Genomic DNA, 15,440 nt, shown 5'->3' on the forward strand with positions numbered 1-15,440 from the left:
ACTAATTAGTAGTGAAATGTTTGCAGTTTCCATATTTTTTTGTACTTTATCTGGAAGAAGGTTTTCTTTTTCTTTACCATATTTTAATAAAATAGATGGGACTTGAAACCACTGCAGGCCCCTTATTTTTTATATATTCCGTCATATCTCAAAAACATGAACACCAGAAAGACAGACAGCAGAACCTCTTTGTTTTAGAGATCCGTGTGAAGGTTGAATCATTGTGTTTGGAGCCAGGAGTGTGTGAGAAACTCAGAGGTGAGTAACAGACTTCAGAGGCGGAAAGTGATCAAAGAGCAACAGGGATCAATTACGCACTGCTGTGAATGAAGTCCACAAAATATTGATGAGAGCCGCCCGAGTGAGAGACTGTCCCGTCGGATTTCTTATCAGAAGGTCATTAGCAACAAATGAATGCTGATTGCATTAACTTAAATGACAAGTGCAATGTCACACAATTGATTGCAGGAGTTTCGTCAGGTGCTGAAGGCCCTTTCATCACAGTTGCAAATGAAGGGCGCAGACAAGTGAGAATGTAAGCAATTATATGTTAATAAGGAGGTAATGTAAGTAATCACAGGATAATCTGCTCGGCAGAAAACGGGGACAGATGGTTCTGTTCATTACATGCCATCTCTCAGCTGCAATCAGACGTACACATGCAAGTTGATTTTAAGCAGAAGGTATAAGTTAATCTATAAGGGCTTCAACAGAGTAATGACAACAAATAACATATTTGAAATGTTTGTATTTGGTTTATGAAAATAAAGCAAAAATAAACATTCATGAGACTTAATTAAAAGAGGCACATTAGAAATGCACAATAAAGTTTTTCAGTACAAAACCAAGACAAGAGATGAGTTTTTCTTTGTTTTTGCGCTACAGATTTGTATAAATTTGCAAGTTGCTCCTTGACGATAGCTTTTTTATCCACTAGATGTTTTGTATTGCTTTGTGCACTGCTAGTGCAAAGAAAATGTCTGTTTTCAAAATACAATTAGACAAAGTAATTCTTTACAATCATGTTAAGTATCTTGTTTTTGTGTTGCTCTGCTAGTGCTAACTCATCGGAGCATTCAAGATATTTAAAAAAAAAAAGGCCCCATAAGAGGGTCAGTTCAATTCAATTGAGTTAAAAAGATACTTAATTAATCTCACAGGGAAATGAGAGCTCTCATCTCTGTTTTTTCAAAGAATCCTTATATGATGTGTAGCAGTCTGTGTTTCAGATATAGTGTTGTTTTAAACCTGAACACATGCAGGACATTAAAATCAGAAACAAAATCACCTTTATTTGCCAAGCATGTGGACACAAACAAGCAACTTGACTTGAAGTCTGCTTTTACTCTCAATGAAGATATTAAAAATGTAAAAAAAAAAAAAAAAAAAAGGAAAAATACAAAATAAAAAGTTGTAATTAAAGCATAAAGAATTTAAGCTCACAATTCTATGCTACACACAAAACTTCAGAAAGTGACACCAAAACAGGAGTGAGGAATTCCATTTCATTTCAGACATTCCCTCTTCACAGTTACAGAAAGTAAAAAAATATCTTAATATATAATATATGTCAACAAGAAGCAGACTGATGTGCCCTTAATTCAATAAATGCAAATGTGCAGCCGGTGCAACATTCCCCGCCAAACAAACACACACACATACACGGTTGTGGAGCAAAATCTGCTAATGACATTGCAAGGCAACCAGACCAAATACAGCATTTACCTTAGTTTTCATGGCATGAGCAAAAGACAAAAAATCTAAGAGAGAAAACAAAAGCAAAGTATAACAAATGACTTTTCATTTGTTTTCTGTCAGAGCTCTGTGCCTTACTGCACTAATTAAAGTATAGATGTATTCTGCCTACATTATCATCTTGTTATAATCCTCAAACTTGAACAGAACTCAGTGTTAAATAGAAAACATAAACTAATCACAAATGAGTTAAAGTTGTTGCTAACAACTCCACAGGAACTTGACCCGGTGACATGGAATAGCCATTCACCAATAGAAGCTTTGCTAAATTATTATTGTGCTCTTTCAAAGGTTTGATTAAAAATGTTTTTAAGTTCAAACATCAAGTTACCAGCTGGAAACATTACACTCAGCCTTGATTAATTTCAGAGGTTGGACTGGTAAAACTGATGCAGTCTGGACTAAAAACTGCTGCAAAAGTTTGGAGAGACTTGAAGAATTTTAGCTGCCAAACGGAACTGTCCAATAAGAATAAAACAAAGAAGGAAATGATCACCATGAAAAAAGACAGCGCCAGATCACAAACCAATTCATCTGAACATACAGATAAATTAACTCGACTTGTAAGCAAATATCATTGTTTAGTGAGTCTACTTTGTGGCTTGATTTCCTGCAGTGGTTTTAACTACAATGCTATAGCTTGTCTCATTAAATGCTGTTGCTCCCATCCACAAACACACTTGCTGCTCAAGGCTTGTTTTCAGTCTGCTGTGTGTGTTGATTCTACAATTAGTCTTGGCTTTGTCTGCTCTAAACCAGGAGAGGATTAGAGTTGTTTATGTGACATTTATTTAAATTGGAGAAATGTTAGGGGGTCTTATTGTGTTTAGAGGTATTCAAATAAAAAGACAAAGAAGTTTGTGCTGTCAAATAAAGACACATCCAGGGCTCAATAATGATTAGCCTTTTACTTTGTGAACCTTTAGGTGTTCCTTTACTGAGGGCATAAAAAATGTTATTCTCCTTATTTGACTGCAATCCATTTCTTTTGTGACCTCCACCCCAGGAGGAAGGACCAAAATATTAAAAAAGTAATAGAAATCATAGAAGAAAACTCAGTCAATTGTTTCACCATCTTAAAAATTAACTGCTATTCTTTACAAGCAAACTCACATACTTGTTTTGGGTTTTTTTCCAGTGTGTACGAAGATGCTTGCAGTCTTTTGTCTTTAGAGAATTGGCTGCAGTGGAAAAGTGACAGAAAGTCTATAGAGTGCATGAGAAAGGCTGAATCCCATTTACTACTTTTGGGACGTGGGCTGAATTTAATGGAACTTAAACATAGATATAAGTTTACCAGAAACAGTAAGTGAAGGAGTATTAAATGCATTTTGTCAGTATTTTATCTTGCTAAGCTGAAATAAATTTGTGGTTTCTAAATGAACTTAAGCAAGGATAATCTTAATCTTATTTTAATTAAAACAACATTGTTTGTTGCTGACTGCAAAAAAATGTAAAAAGAAGTACCATGTTGTGGTTTAAAGAGATATGGAGCAATCTTCCTAGTGAACACCAGGGGACGCTAAATTTTCTGATCCAACATGGATGAGCTACATAGACAGTTTTAATCTCTGCTGTTACTTCAGAAAAACAAGAAAAACTAAAGTGCTAAGCATCTTTTGCACTTTATGATGACCTATTTTTAATTCTTTAAACTTGGAGCTGAAATTAGTCTGCATTATGTCAGAATTTATTTGCTGTCTGAAAGCCAATAGTCACAGATATGTGACCAACTATTAGAGACAGACTAAATACTCAACTATGCTTGTTCTTAAATTAATGATGCTGAAAACAAAGAACATTCAGTATTTAGTTTTCACTCACAAAGCTGAACTGTTGCACCTTTTTAAATGAATTAGTTCTCATCTGTGGTTCACATCCTCCAGATACAATTTGAAAAAAAAAATTAATTGTAGACACACTGTTAGTGCAAGGTTCACTTGCCTGAACTACTTTAAATGTATCTAGATGCAAATGAGTTTATATGATTTTGATCTCTGCTTAAATGATTAAAATAACCTGTTTGAGTTTTAAATTTGCGCTAACGACAATCTCACTACTCGTGCACTCCTATCAGTGCTGGTTCGCGCCACATGGATGTTGAGGAAGCTGCACTTCTGGAAAAAATATGTCACATTTTAATACCAACGGTACATTGCGAGTCGAAAAGGAAAATGTCAAACTGTCTGAGTATGGCTTGTGTTTTGACAAAGAAGTCAGTTTTTAAATGTCAAAGCTGAACTGTAAACGCACCACTGAGCCATTTAGCATCTGGGTCATGGATTCGAAGGTCCGCACCGAAGATGTCTTCAACTGTTACTTTCTTCTTATGAGCGAGGCTGTCATCTTCACCTGTCAAATGCATCAGAGTTAGATAAATAAGCAAGGATCTATTAAATCGTTTACAAAATCATCTGCCCTGGAAATCAAATATGCAGATTGGCTTATTTAAGACACATAACCATTGTTTTTTTTCTCTGCATCTGATGGTTTATCGCAGTGAGAACAACCAAGATTTTGGCTAGAATTTCTAAAAGCTCCAGGAATTTTGAGGTCAACTTCTAAATGCTTTCCTTCAGCAACCCCATTTACAATTCTCAAAGAAAACAACGTAAGAAGATCAAGCTGCTGTGAGATTTTCATCATTTTAGCATAATCGCCTATTTCAAAGACATCGCTTTAGTTCTAACATCTGTTCCCGGCCTTAAACTTAGAAAGTAAAGCAAAATGAAAAGAGAGAAAGAAATCCCTAGCGTTGTCCAATTGGTCTGCGAGTAGTTGTTCGCATGCTGGGGTTTTTATCTAACAGAAGGCTGGCAGTGCCTTGTTAACCCAAAGGTCACAATGAGACCTGAAGCTGGCAGATGAACTGCAGTTTGAGCAGACGATGGGGGAGCCAGGCCAGGAGTAAGAAAACAAGGCCAATATGTGAAGTCTTTCAGAGTTTTCTGTTGCATTTTTGTTTAGAAACAACAGCTATCACAAAGACTGACAGCCTGGTATTATTTTGCAAATGGATAATTAAAATCTTTTGACAGGCCTCAAGTTGTTTGCGAGCAATAAATGTGTGAAGCCACGTCAAACATTGTAAAGTGTTTATCAGCATAAAAGAAATCAGAGAAATTCTCTCCTCTTGCAAGCCAGGGTAGCATGAGAAGGCTGATTTGCAGAGGAAAATTGGATCTGACATCAGGCGGGATCTGTTACTGCATTATCATCCCAATTAATACAGGCATGAATGGCATTGCACATTAAAAGACCTTTTATCCAGTGAAACAATGAGCCTGTCTCAGTGCATAAACCAGCACAGAACCACCATCTAAAGATATGGTGTTGTCTGTAAAAACACACCCCGCTGGAAGAGGGTCATCAAATTAAAATAGCTGCCTGAGCTGCAGGAGCCTGCAGAATGCTGCTGCCATGACAAATCATATGAGGTTAGTTTGCAGACTGCAGGGCTGAGTGTAAAGTCAGCCATGGGTGCAGGAAAACATGTGTATCCGTGCTGCTGAACAGGTGTCTCATCTTGTCCCCATGGTTACATGGCAATTATGAGTGTTTCACAAATTTAACAGATTTTCATTAATCTGGAGTGGCAAAATAGTTGACATGTATCAAAAAATAAACATCCCTTCCTTTTTACAGTAAATGGTGTGTTTTTTTTTTTTTTTTTATCTGATAATTCATTTTCCTATCACAGCTCCAAAAAACACTGCGATTTTTAACCTTCAATAACATTTTGGTACACTTTAAATGTTTAATCACATAGTGCAAAATGTTTGTTTTTTTATTTACATTATATTCAAATAAACTATTAATTCATAAGGTCTAAAGCATAACTACAATTTGAATTATGATTACAGTGCAGCTAAATTTATTGGCTAAACTAGATGTGCAAAAGCCCTGAAATAAATCTTTTAATGCATTATTGATTTGACTTCTAATGTGATTAATACAATCAGGATTTTATTAAAGAGTGACATTGTGGTAATTCAACTCCTTCATGAGTCCCCTGAATTTATTCAGATTTTATGGCTGCAGAATTATCAAAGATGTGCAATTAACATGTGAACCTGCCGGTTTTTTGTCAGTATCTGACTATTCAGTATTCCTGTGTGTTTTTGACAGTAAAATAACAGTTTAAAGGGCAAACAACAAACTCACGTCAAATCTTTTTACTTGATGGTAATAAGAGTGGCAAAAGTGTTATTGTGTCAAACTATGAGCATGAATTAATTCATCTTAACTTGGCCGAGCTGAATCTAGAATCTTGTTCTAGGAATGATTTGTTCTCCATAGAAACAGAAAGACATAGTTAATGTAAGCTCAAAGAAAATTGGATGGTTAATTTTTTTTTATAACATACATAAAATATATCAAATTACTCATTTACAAAATAAATATATTAATTAAAACTAAATGTTTGATATTTCTAAAAAGAAACAAAAAACATTCAGTAAGAATATAAGAAACGCAATTTATGTTAAAGGTTTGCAGACATCAAGGCAGAAAATGAGGCCAGCACTGCATATGTAAAACGGTGTGAAATATGTAGTCAAGTGTAAAAATTTAAAGCTTGGTGCAACATTTTTTAAGTACCTTAGATGTTTAACATTTTTGATCAGTTTTAATGAAATTTTTACAAAATGTCCAAACTACACATATTTTGTCACTTAATGCAAATCAGTACATTTGAACCTGCATCATTATGCATCATTTGCTGATTAGAAAAATTCAATTAGAACACACGCAGTTTAGAAACTAATTGTATAAATGTCAGCAATAGATTTATGGTAATATCCTGAGTTAAAAATTTGACCCAGTTCATCTGCAGTGGTGGGAAGAATTGGAGCAGATATAATGACATATTTTAATGCAAATCACACCAGCTGACACAAGCACGTCTCAGGAGACAAAAGTTTATAGTGTGCTTCCTTTATTTTCTTTTTTTTAATGTTTTCTCGCATGCAGTTCTGTGAAAAGATGAAACTCTGATGCCCGGTGTGATAAAATAGTGCCGTTAAAAGATGTCGAATAATCATGTCTGGTTGAAGAGTGAGAAGATTTTCCTGCAGTTTCCGTAAACCCACAAGATTTGTTGTCATTTAAAAAGCAGGAAAGTGCCTCCAAAAAGCTTGAAATGCAAGTAAATGACATGTAAAAATACACTATTTATATGCATCCCTAGGAGGTAATGTTGTTTTGCTTTATAAAACAGAGTACTTTTTTAAGAAAGTGTTGACTGAATGTTAGAGTTTTGTTGTGTGATACATACTTGGGGTTAGTAAGATAACAGAGGTGACAATCAGGGAGCATATGATCAGGATGACCAGGAGGGCGATTGCTATCCCCTTCCAGTTCCTCTGAGGCGGCGCGCTACCCACAAGGTCCTGAAATTACAAAAGTATGAAATGTTACAAAAACATAACATGTTAATCGACATTTTAAACCTTACGAGATTTTTTGTTCTCCTGATCCCTTAAGCTGGTCATCTGAGTTTAATGATTCAGTCAAAATAAATCCTTGGCTCAGCCAAAATAAAACACCTTTTTTTAAAAAAAAAAACAGAACATGTCTTTCAGGCTACAGTTTCACCCTTCCTGTTGAAGCAGTTCAGAAAAATATTGCAAGATTCAGTACAAACAGATAGATATGAGCACATACGACCATCTGGTATTATGTTGAAATATTACTTTGTCTACTAAAATTAGAGCTTTTCAACTTTTGCATGACTTTTTTTTTTTTTTAAAACAAGCCTATCAGTCGTCACAGCCTTCCTACTGTACGCAATAAGCATTAATCATCCTTTTTGTTTTGCAACATTCACTATTTTAACTTGTCTATTTTGAATAAGCTCTGCAAGACACCATTATGATGTATTCCATCCATCTTCTGAAGTGCGTTGCTTTCTTCAAAAGCCTTTCTGGTGCACCCTGTTTGAAATCACAACCTGAGTCTGAATCCAGAGTGAAGAACTTCCACAAACCCAAAGCTGGAGCCAAAAAAACCATCACAGCGGCATCATAAAGAGACCATAAGCCAAACAATAGTATCAATGCTTTCCTCTGTGGCCAGATGTGCCTTAAAGCGACAGAGAAATATAACGATTTACTCCTTGTCCTCAGTGGATTCGGATGTGAATGCTGGCAGATTCTTAAGTTTTTAGCAACAATGGAACGTGAAATGTGTTCTTGTGTTTTAATCATAAAATTGTTGAAAATCCACTCTTCTGTTGCAGTTGCAAGGCCTTAGAAAGACTCAGAAACAGCTATTGGTGTGAATATAAAAATATTATGATCATGATTTTAATTTTTGATAAATACAAAGACTAGATGGTCATTTGACAGTAAAGTCATTTAAAATAGCTGTGAGTAACATCACAAAAAGTAAAATATAGCCCTTTCACAAACATAACATTTTCACGGGAGAGAGGATGATCTATCTCACATAATATCTCAGGATGACCTTCGATGCACTTGGTGTTTTAAAATTCATCTCATCACACATAAGACACAAGCATATTGTGCCGCCGCAGCTGGAAAGCAGAGATTGGCCGCAGAACAGCCCATTCTCTGACAGACAGATGCTTACAACTCAACCACTTTTCGTGCACTATAACTCTGCAATCATCAAGCCGCTCCCTGCTGCTCACGTACGAGGAGTCCCCGCAGCTTTGCCTGATAGCTGGAGTGGAGCGACGGCTTCAGAGCAGGCGCAACGGGCAGAATAATGAGCCGCTCCCCTCGCGCAGCCCAGCAGATGGTAGATAGCTAATCAGCACTGTTTGAGGCGCATCTACTGGAAAAATCCACAGGACACAGAAAACATTTTAAGAGCAGACATGTGGGAGGCGGCGGACTGGTAGCCAAAGATGACTGGCCCAAACCCAAAAGCATATGTCTTCAACTTTTTTGGTTATGGAGGCAATCTGAGTGCTGTTATTGTGTGATTCCACTGGCACAAACACACACCATCAACCACTTGTAAACATATTGTGTCCATTTGAAACAGATGGTCTACTAAGTAGCAATGGATGAGAGCTAAATGCCAATTTACTCAATGTTCAAGCTTGTGGCTTTGTTGAATGATTACTCTGCTATCTGTGGTGCCAGTCTGTAGATAAATCAAAAAACCCTTCTACTGAAGAATAATTTTCTGATAAATGATAGACCAGTTCCACATTAACCAACAAGTCGTGCTTTTGTTCTTACAGCATTGTTACCATAGAAAATGTGATTGAATGACTAGTCTTTTAAGAATGTAACAAGTAAACAAAGTACTCCAAACTAAATTGAATTTGATTTTTCTAAAATGCATGCACATAAACTCATCCTCCTACAGTTGAAGCCCTAAATAAAAATCTGGTGCTTCATTCACCTTTCAAGGTCACCTAATTTAAAAAACAAAAACAAGGCCTGACTGCACCAGTGGGGAATCTAAATGTCAGAAGGTATAATTAGATTTAGACCTGTCAGTGTGTGAGGGTGGAGAGGAAATCAATCAAGCAGCAAAAAGAAGATGAAGAATTTCTTAATGCAGGTCTGAGACAAAGCCCTGAAGAGTAAATACTTGGAATGGGTTATGGAAAGACATGGAAACTCTTTCACTTTCCCAGACATTATCCTGAAGGATCCCCAAAAGATGATCTCTGTGGAAAAACAGAGATCAAAACAGAATGGATATTTGAAATTATCTTTGTAAGATGTTTGACTGGCCTTAAATGAATAAAGATATCACAGGAAATACCAAAAGTTATTTTAACCAAAGTCTTCAATACCAAAACAAATTTCTCAAAAACAGCATAGTGATACGGTGATGGCAGTGTCATCCTGTGGAAATAATTTAAGATGACTTTGACTTAGTCAAAGCTAAGACAGTCTAATAAGTTTATATGAATGCTGTGAACAGCACATTCAAAATGTCCTGAATCCTCTCAGTGTTTTGTACGGATTAACAATTTAAGTTACTGCTAACTTACAAAAATAAGGGTTAGCTGGGTTTTCTTTCTCTTGCCCTTCTCTTTTTTGTTAACTTGTGTTTGCAGTAACAAGGTTAAATGTTATTTGTATTTTTTTTTTTTGCATCAATGATTTCATTCGTTATCCTCAACAGCCTATAATAACTGACAGATAATTTTAGAAGAAAGATATTTTCTTACTTCACTTATAACCTAAAGGTAAAGATATTCATACATTCAACCGATTTGTAGCTGCCTTATGTTTTAATGAGGCTGCGTTCTTCCTAAAAACAGATCTGGTTTTGGCAGGGATCCGGGTCAGGCTGATTCTTGTAGTGGAGAGGCTGCCAGTGGGAAGTGAAAAGGTGACTATAAATCAACACTGATAGGAGCTCCTATGTCCAACTCAGCAACCTGGGTGTGCTGGGTACCAGACTTGGGATTCTAATGAGCAGTTCAGACAATAACTATTCCATATTTTTGCCTACATGGCATTAAAACCTCATTTCATCAGGTCAATCCTGGTTAGGTGTTTGCACTGCTTCATTTACATATTCATTCAGTAGACCAGTAAAATATCCAAATAGGCAAGAGGTCACCCTGCTCTCCATTTTTAATGGCCTGTTCATCATACTTGAGCTAAATATTGAATCATAAATTGTTTTTTCTGCTTATGAGCAAGTTTGGAATAATTGTACCTATATCCACTCAACAGTTTAACAAATACCCTTTCAGAATAAAATGTAAGGTTTAACTAGAGGGCTTCTGTCTGGAGATTTTAAATTAGAGGTCAAGATCTGTGTGCACAAACAGCAACTTTCCAAATTAATCATCCTGCTCACAGATACTGAGGAGACTGCGGAGCTCCAGCCACCCGTATCGGTCCAGCTGTTCATAACCGTGTTACCAATTAGGCCTGATCTCCGGCTGCCTGTCGTGGCGGGAGTGCTTATGGGGCAGCTCAGCGAACCGTCCACAAGTTAACGAGGGGTCCATGTATACGTGAAAATGAGACAGCTCGACTTTTCGGCAGAGAGCGTTCGCTGCAAAAGTTTCTGAACCCTTCAAAACGCAACGCTGCCAGTTACTTTCAATTAAATGCTAAAAATGATCCTGTGTTTTCTTTGCCTTTGTACCTCTTGTCTCTACAGTTTGCCTAACAGCAAAGCAAATCAGTACTGGAGCCAGTGAGTACAAATATAAAACCAGCAGTTGCATCAATAAACTGATTTATTGCTGCAGAGGAAAAATGTGTTCAGAATAAGGTGAACATCCTAGATTTAAATGAACCTATTTCCCATACGACATCATACTTTGATGGGTAAAACATACCGATGGCGACCTCTCCCTGGGCTAGAAATAACATTTGCCAATACTTTGGCAGGTTTGCAGATAATGGTGCTGTTCCTGCTTCTGCTGCCTTGTGATCTAAAAGTGACAAAGAGTTGAAGCGCATCCCCAGAGAGATGTCCAGTTCACTACGCCTATGTATTATAGAGAGGTATCCATAGATATATTTTAATCTACTTGCTATTACTCTCTTTCCAAAATAGTTCTGACATAAGCTGGGAATGTAAATGTGGATGAGGAAATGGTAAGTACTGTCAAAAGAAATGTGAGGTAAAATCACTTTGCATGAAAAACTTTCAGTTATGCTCTGGGCGTTGTTGCTTTGTTTTTAATGTATCTAATGTTGACATAACCAGGTGCATGACAGATATTAGTGTTGTTTTTTGAAACAACCTCATCTCAAACAAAGAAATATTCAAAAACAGAATAAAAATGTCTCTGTAAACAAATCCCAGGTAAATGTAGCTGGTGATTACACCTCTAAATTAATAAAGCATGCACATTTTCATTATCTTTAACAAAAACACTTTTCACCCATCCACCATGTTGTAGTTTTGCACTGCTGGTTGTGTCTCAAACAACTTTTTGGACATAAAGATGAGCTGCTTTTAAAGGAAGCTGCAGATAATAAGTAATGATCTAAGGAAATGAGTTTATGCCTATTAGTATAGTTAGAGTTAGTTTTGATTTTAATCAGGGTTCCTAATCTGTCAGATTTTACCTGAACATAATTTTTATTAAAGGCACAATAACTGAAATAAGCTGCAATATAACATATGTTAAATCCACAACTTAAATAAATAAATGTATTTGAATTGAACATTTTAGTATTGATTTACATCCACGCATAGCCAAACTCATGCATCATGGTTAAGTGCATAAATTTATTTTAATAAAGTATGAAAAGAAAGTAGACGGGGAAGAAATGGCAATGTGTGGGCACAAAATTAGAGTATTAATATGCAGGGTGAACGAAAGCCCATTAAGAAAGGTAACTGAGTTTAAGAGAATGACAAAGAAATGCCAAAGTATGCACTTACACCATAGAACAAAAAAACAACTTGCTATATAAATACAGCCTACATTTGAAAAATAATGTACAGACTATCTGCAAGAATTCCTTTCCTATATGGGAATGATTGCAGTAGGAAAGTCGTGATTCTCTTCCTTTCTTTTTCAGAAAATGTTTGCTTGCAATAAGAGGGTGGTTCTATTTTTGTTGGCGCAAAAGACAGACTAGTCCAAGAGTTAAAGCCTCTTTGCCATTTTTGATGCATATATTTATAATCCCCATGTGTGCCGCTGGTATTTACAGTACTATAAAGTAGAATAATAAAGTAGCTAAACGAGTGTATTTGATAAGTGAAAAGAGGTGACCCAGTTTTCTGACAGTGACCACTTTCTGCACTTTTGATCAGCTGTCCTGGTGAAATCTCCCAGAGTGTGGATATGAATCTGATATGTCATCAATGTTCTCTGAAAACACCACCGCTGTCAGAAAACACAGAAAAAGCTACACAACATGATCTCTGTTACAGCTGCGATCTAAAAAGATATGTAGACAAATGTGTCTCTATATTATTCACCCAATTTCTGTCTTTCTACTTCAAATTCTGAAAAAGGGGTTTGTAAGAGTCAGACTAGAACGTAGCGGAGCATGTTTTAAACCTGCACCTTAATCTCAAACAGTCTGCTGTTATTAAGTACATACACTCTGATTGCTTTGTCTGTGCAGAGGGGCTTATCTCTGTGTGAAATATAGAGCGTTTCACCCACCTACTCAGGCACTAAAACAAAGCTCCAAACTCAGGCTGAAGTCACTCACATAAAAATGTATAAAAGAAGATTAGCATTGTTGCCAGAATAATCCCACACAGGCACACGCAATCCATCTTTACGTTCTCAGATGTGTTTAAGCAGCTTTCACTGCTTTGAAAGATTACTTGCCGACTGTTTTTACTTTTTTAACAAATGCAGTTTTCAAATGAAAGCAAAAAAGCTGGAACTATGTGAAAAAGTAATATTAAACCTAAGATTTAGGGGTGCCGCCGTTGGTGGCAACATCTGTGTATCCCAACTTTGTTTGAGATTATCAGTGTCATTTTTTCTTCAATTTTCTCATATGGAGGGCATCAAGTGTTGCTTTTTTTAAAATCTGGTTACTTATGCCACTTTGTCATTCACCCTAAATTGATTTTCTGGCCGAACAGGTCAGGCGGTAATCCTGGGTTGAGGCTCATAAAAGTGAGGCAAAATGATTGGGTTAATCTTTTCATTCTTGATTTAAAAAGAGGACATGTATATTTTCACAAAGGGTAAGGTTGGCTTGCACAGCTTTGACAACGGCTTTTGTGTCATCTTTGGCTGGTAAGAAAATTAGTTTGATGACCTGAAATATTTAAGTTTAAAACCTGTGGGAAATGTTTTCCATTATTTTCCTTTTGGCCATCGTCTTCTAGGAGCATGCATCAGTGCTTTACAACAACAGTGCATCAATATATGAGAACAGCCATTTTCACCTTCTCTCCGTAAATAAATCCAGGCCATTTCAGCACTGACAGCTACAAAGGACAGACAAATCCCACGAGGAGAGTCAACAACATTTCTCTCTGTCTATTTGTTGCTATTTCCATTCTGTTTTTTGGGGGGAAAAAAGCTCAAACAATGGCACATCTTTTAAGGTCAAGCTTCCTTTACCCCCCACCTCTCACTCTGTCTAATCCTCTCTCCCTCCTACCTCCCTTCTGTCTAACCATCTCTTTGTCTCTCTGCTGAAGTGTGAAATGGATCTTTCCTGATCTCTGAGCACCTGGTTTCCAAGGGAACCAAGAGAGTTGTTTGAGTCAAATTTGCAGCAAAGATGGAGTCCGCTGGTGAACAGTACAGCAAGAACTAATATTGCTGTTAAGTGTGGGAGGAAGCATGGGGTCTGTAGTGATAAAGTCTTCACAAAGACTCCAGAAAGACAATAGAGAAGAGGAACAGTGGAAACAAAGGCAAAACGCTACTGTCTAAAGATACAGGACACTTGACACATGATATATAGCTCTGCTGTAATGTAGTCACTGTCTGGGAGCAGCAAACCCGAGAGCAAAGCAGTAGTCTGCAGACTTGGGGATAAACTTTTTCTGTGGAACAGCATCAATAAATTATGTGCATTCATGAGTGAGATTAAGAATTCATGCAGCCTGCCTTTTGCTTCGTGAATAGCCGGGCATCAGCCTGTCTCTAGATTTCACTGTCCGGTCTTTGAACACTTTCGGAAAGTCGGACTCAGAGGGACAAACTCAATTGAAGCTAAATAAAGGCAAAGAAAATGTGGCTCAGGTGGTGAAGGTCAGCTTTCAAAAGGACAGTCAGAAAAACCTGTAATGAAGTAAGTCCCACATATTTATTGTCACATATTTATTGTCATATATATATGTGGCCCTTAAGGCCACATATATATATATATATATATCTATATATATATATATATATATATATATATATATATATATATCTATATATATATGGGGCAAAAAAGTATTTAGTCAGCCACCAATAGTGCAAGTTCTCCCACTTAAAAAGATGAGAGAGGCCTGTGATTTTCATCATAGATATACCTCAACTATGAGACAAAATGAGAAAAAAAATCCAGAAAATCACATTGTCTGATTTTTAAAGAATTCATTTGCAAAATATGGTGGAAAATAAGTATTTGGTCAATAACAAAAGTTCATCTCAATACTTTGTTATATAGCCTTTGTTGGCAATGACAGAGATCAAATATTTTCTGTAAGTCTTCACAAGGTTTTCACACACTGTTGCTGGTATTTTGGCCCATTCCTCCATGCAGATCTCCTCTAGAGCAGTGATGTTCTGGGCCTGTCGCTGGGCCACACGGACTTTCAACTCCCTCCAAAGATTTTCTATGGGGTTGAGATCTGGAGACTGGCTAGGCCACTCCAGGACCTTGAAATGCTTCTTACGAAGCCACTCCTTCGTTACCTGGACGGTGTGTTTGGGATCATTGTCATGCTGAAAGACCCAGGCACGTTTCATCTTCAATGCCCTTGCTGATGGAAGGAGGTTTTCACTCAAAATTTGATGATACATGGCCCCATTCATTCTTTCCTTGACACGGATCAGTCGTCCTGGTTCCTTAGCAGAAAAACAGCCCCCAAGCATGATGTTTCCACCCCCATGCTTCACAGTAGGTATGGTGTTCTTTGGATGCAACTCAGCATTCTCTCTCCTCCAAACATGACGAGTAGAGTTTTTACCAAAAAGTTCTATTTTGGTTTCATCTGACCATATGATATTCTCTCAGTCATCTTCTGGATCATCCAAATGCTCTCTAGCAAACTTGAGACGGGCCTTGACATGTACTGGCTTA

General features: G+C 36.9%; 1 protein-coding gene across 5 annotated transcripts in view; it reads right to left on the reverse strand.

Moving 5' to 3' along the window:
* The window catches only part of LOC122840800 (dipeptidyl aminopeptidase-like protein 6), a 94,310-nt gene that overhangs the window by 24,889 nt on the left and 53,981 nt on the right, over positions 1–15,440 (reverse strand). For all 5 annotated transcript variants that reach the window (XM_044133471.1, XM_044133470.1, XM_044133467.1 and 2 more), the window contains 2 exons: positions 7,031–7,145; positions 4,009–4,107 (listed from right to left, as the gene is read on the reverse strand). In XM_044133471.1, coding sequence (XP_043989406.1) covers positions 4,009–4,107; positions 7,031–7,145 — 214 coding nt within the window. The remainder of the gene's footprint in view (positions 1–4,008; positions 4,108–7,030; positions 7,146–15,440) is intronic.

Source organism: Gambusia affinis, linkage group LG12, assembly GCF_019740435.1.
Source record: "Gambusia affinis linkage group LG12, SWU_Gaff_1.0, whole genome shotgun sequence".
Classification (NCBI taxonomy): Eukaryota; Metazoa; Chordata; class Actinopteri; order Cyprinodontiformes; family Poeciliidae; genus Gambusia; species Gambusia affinis.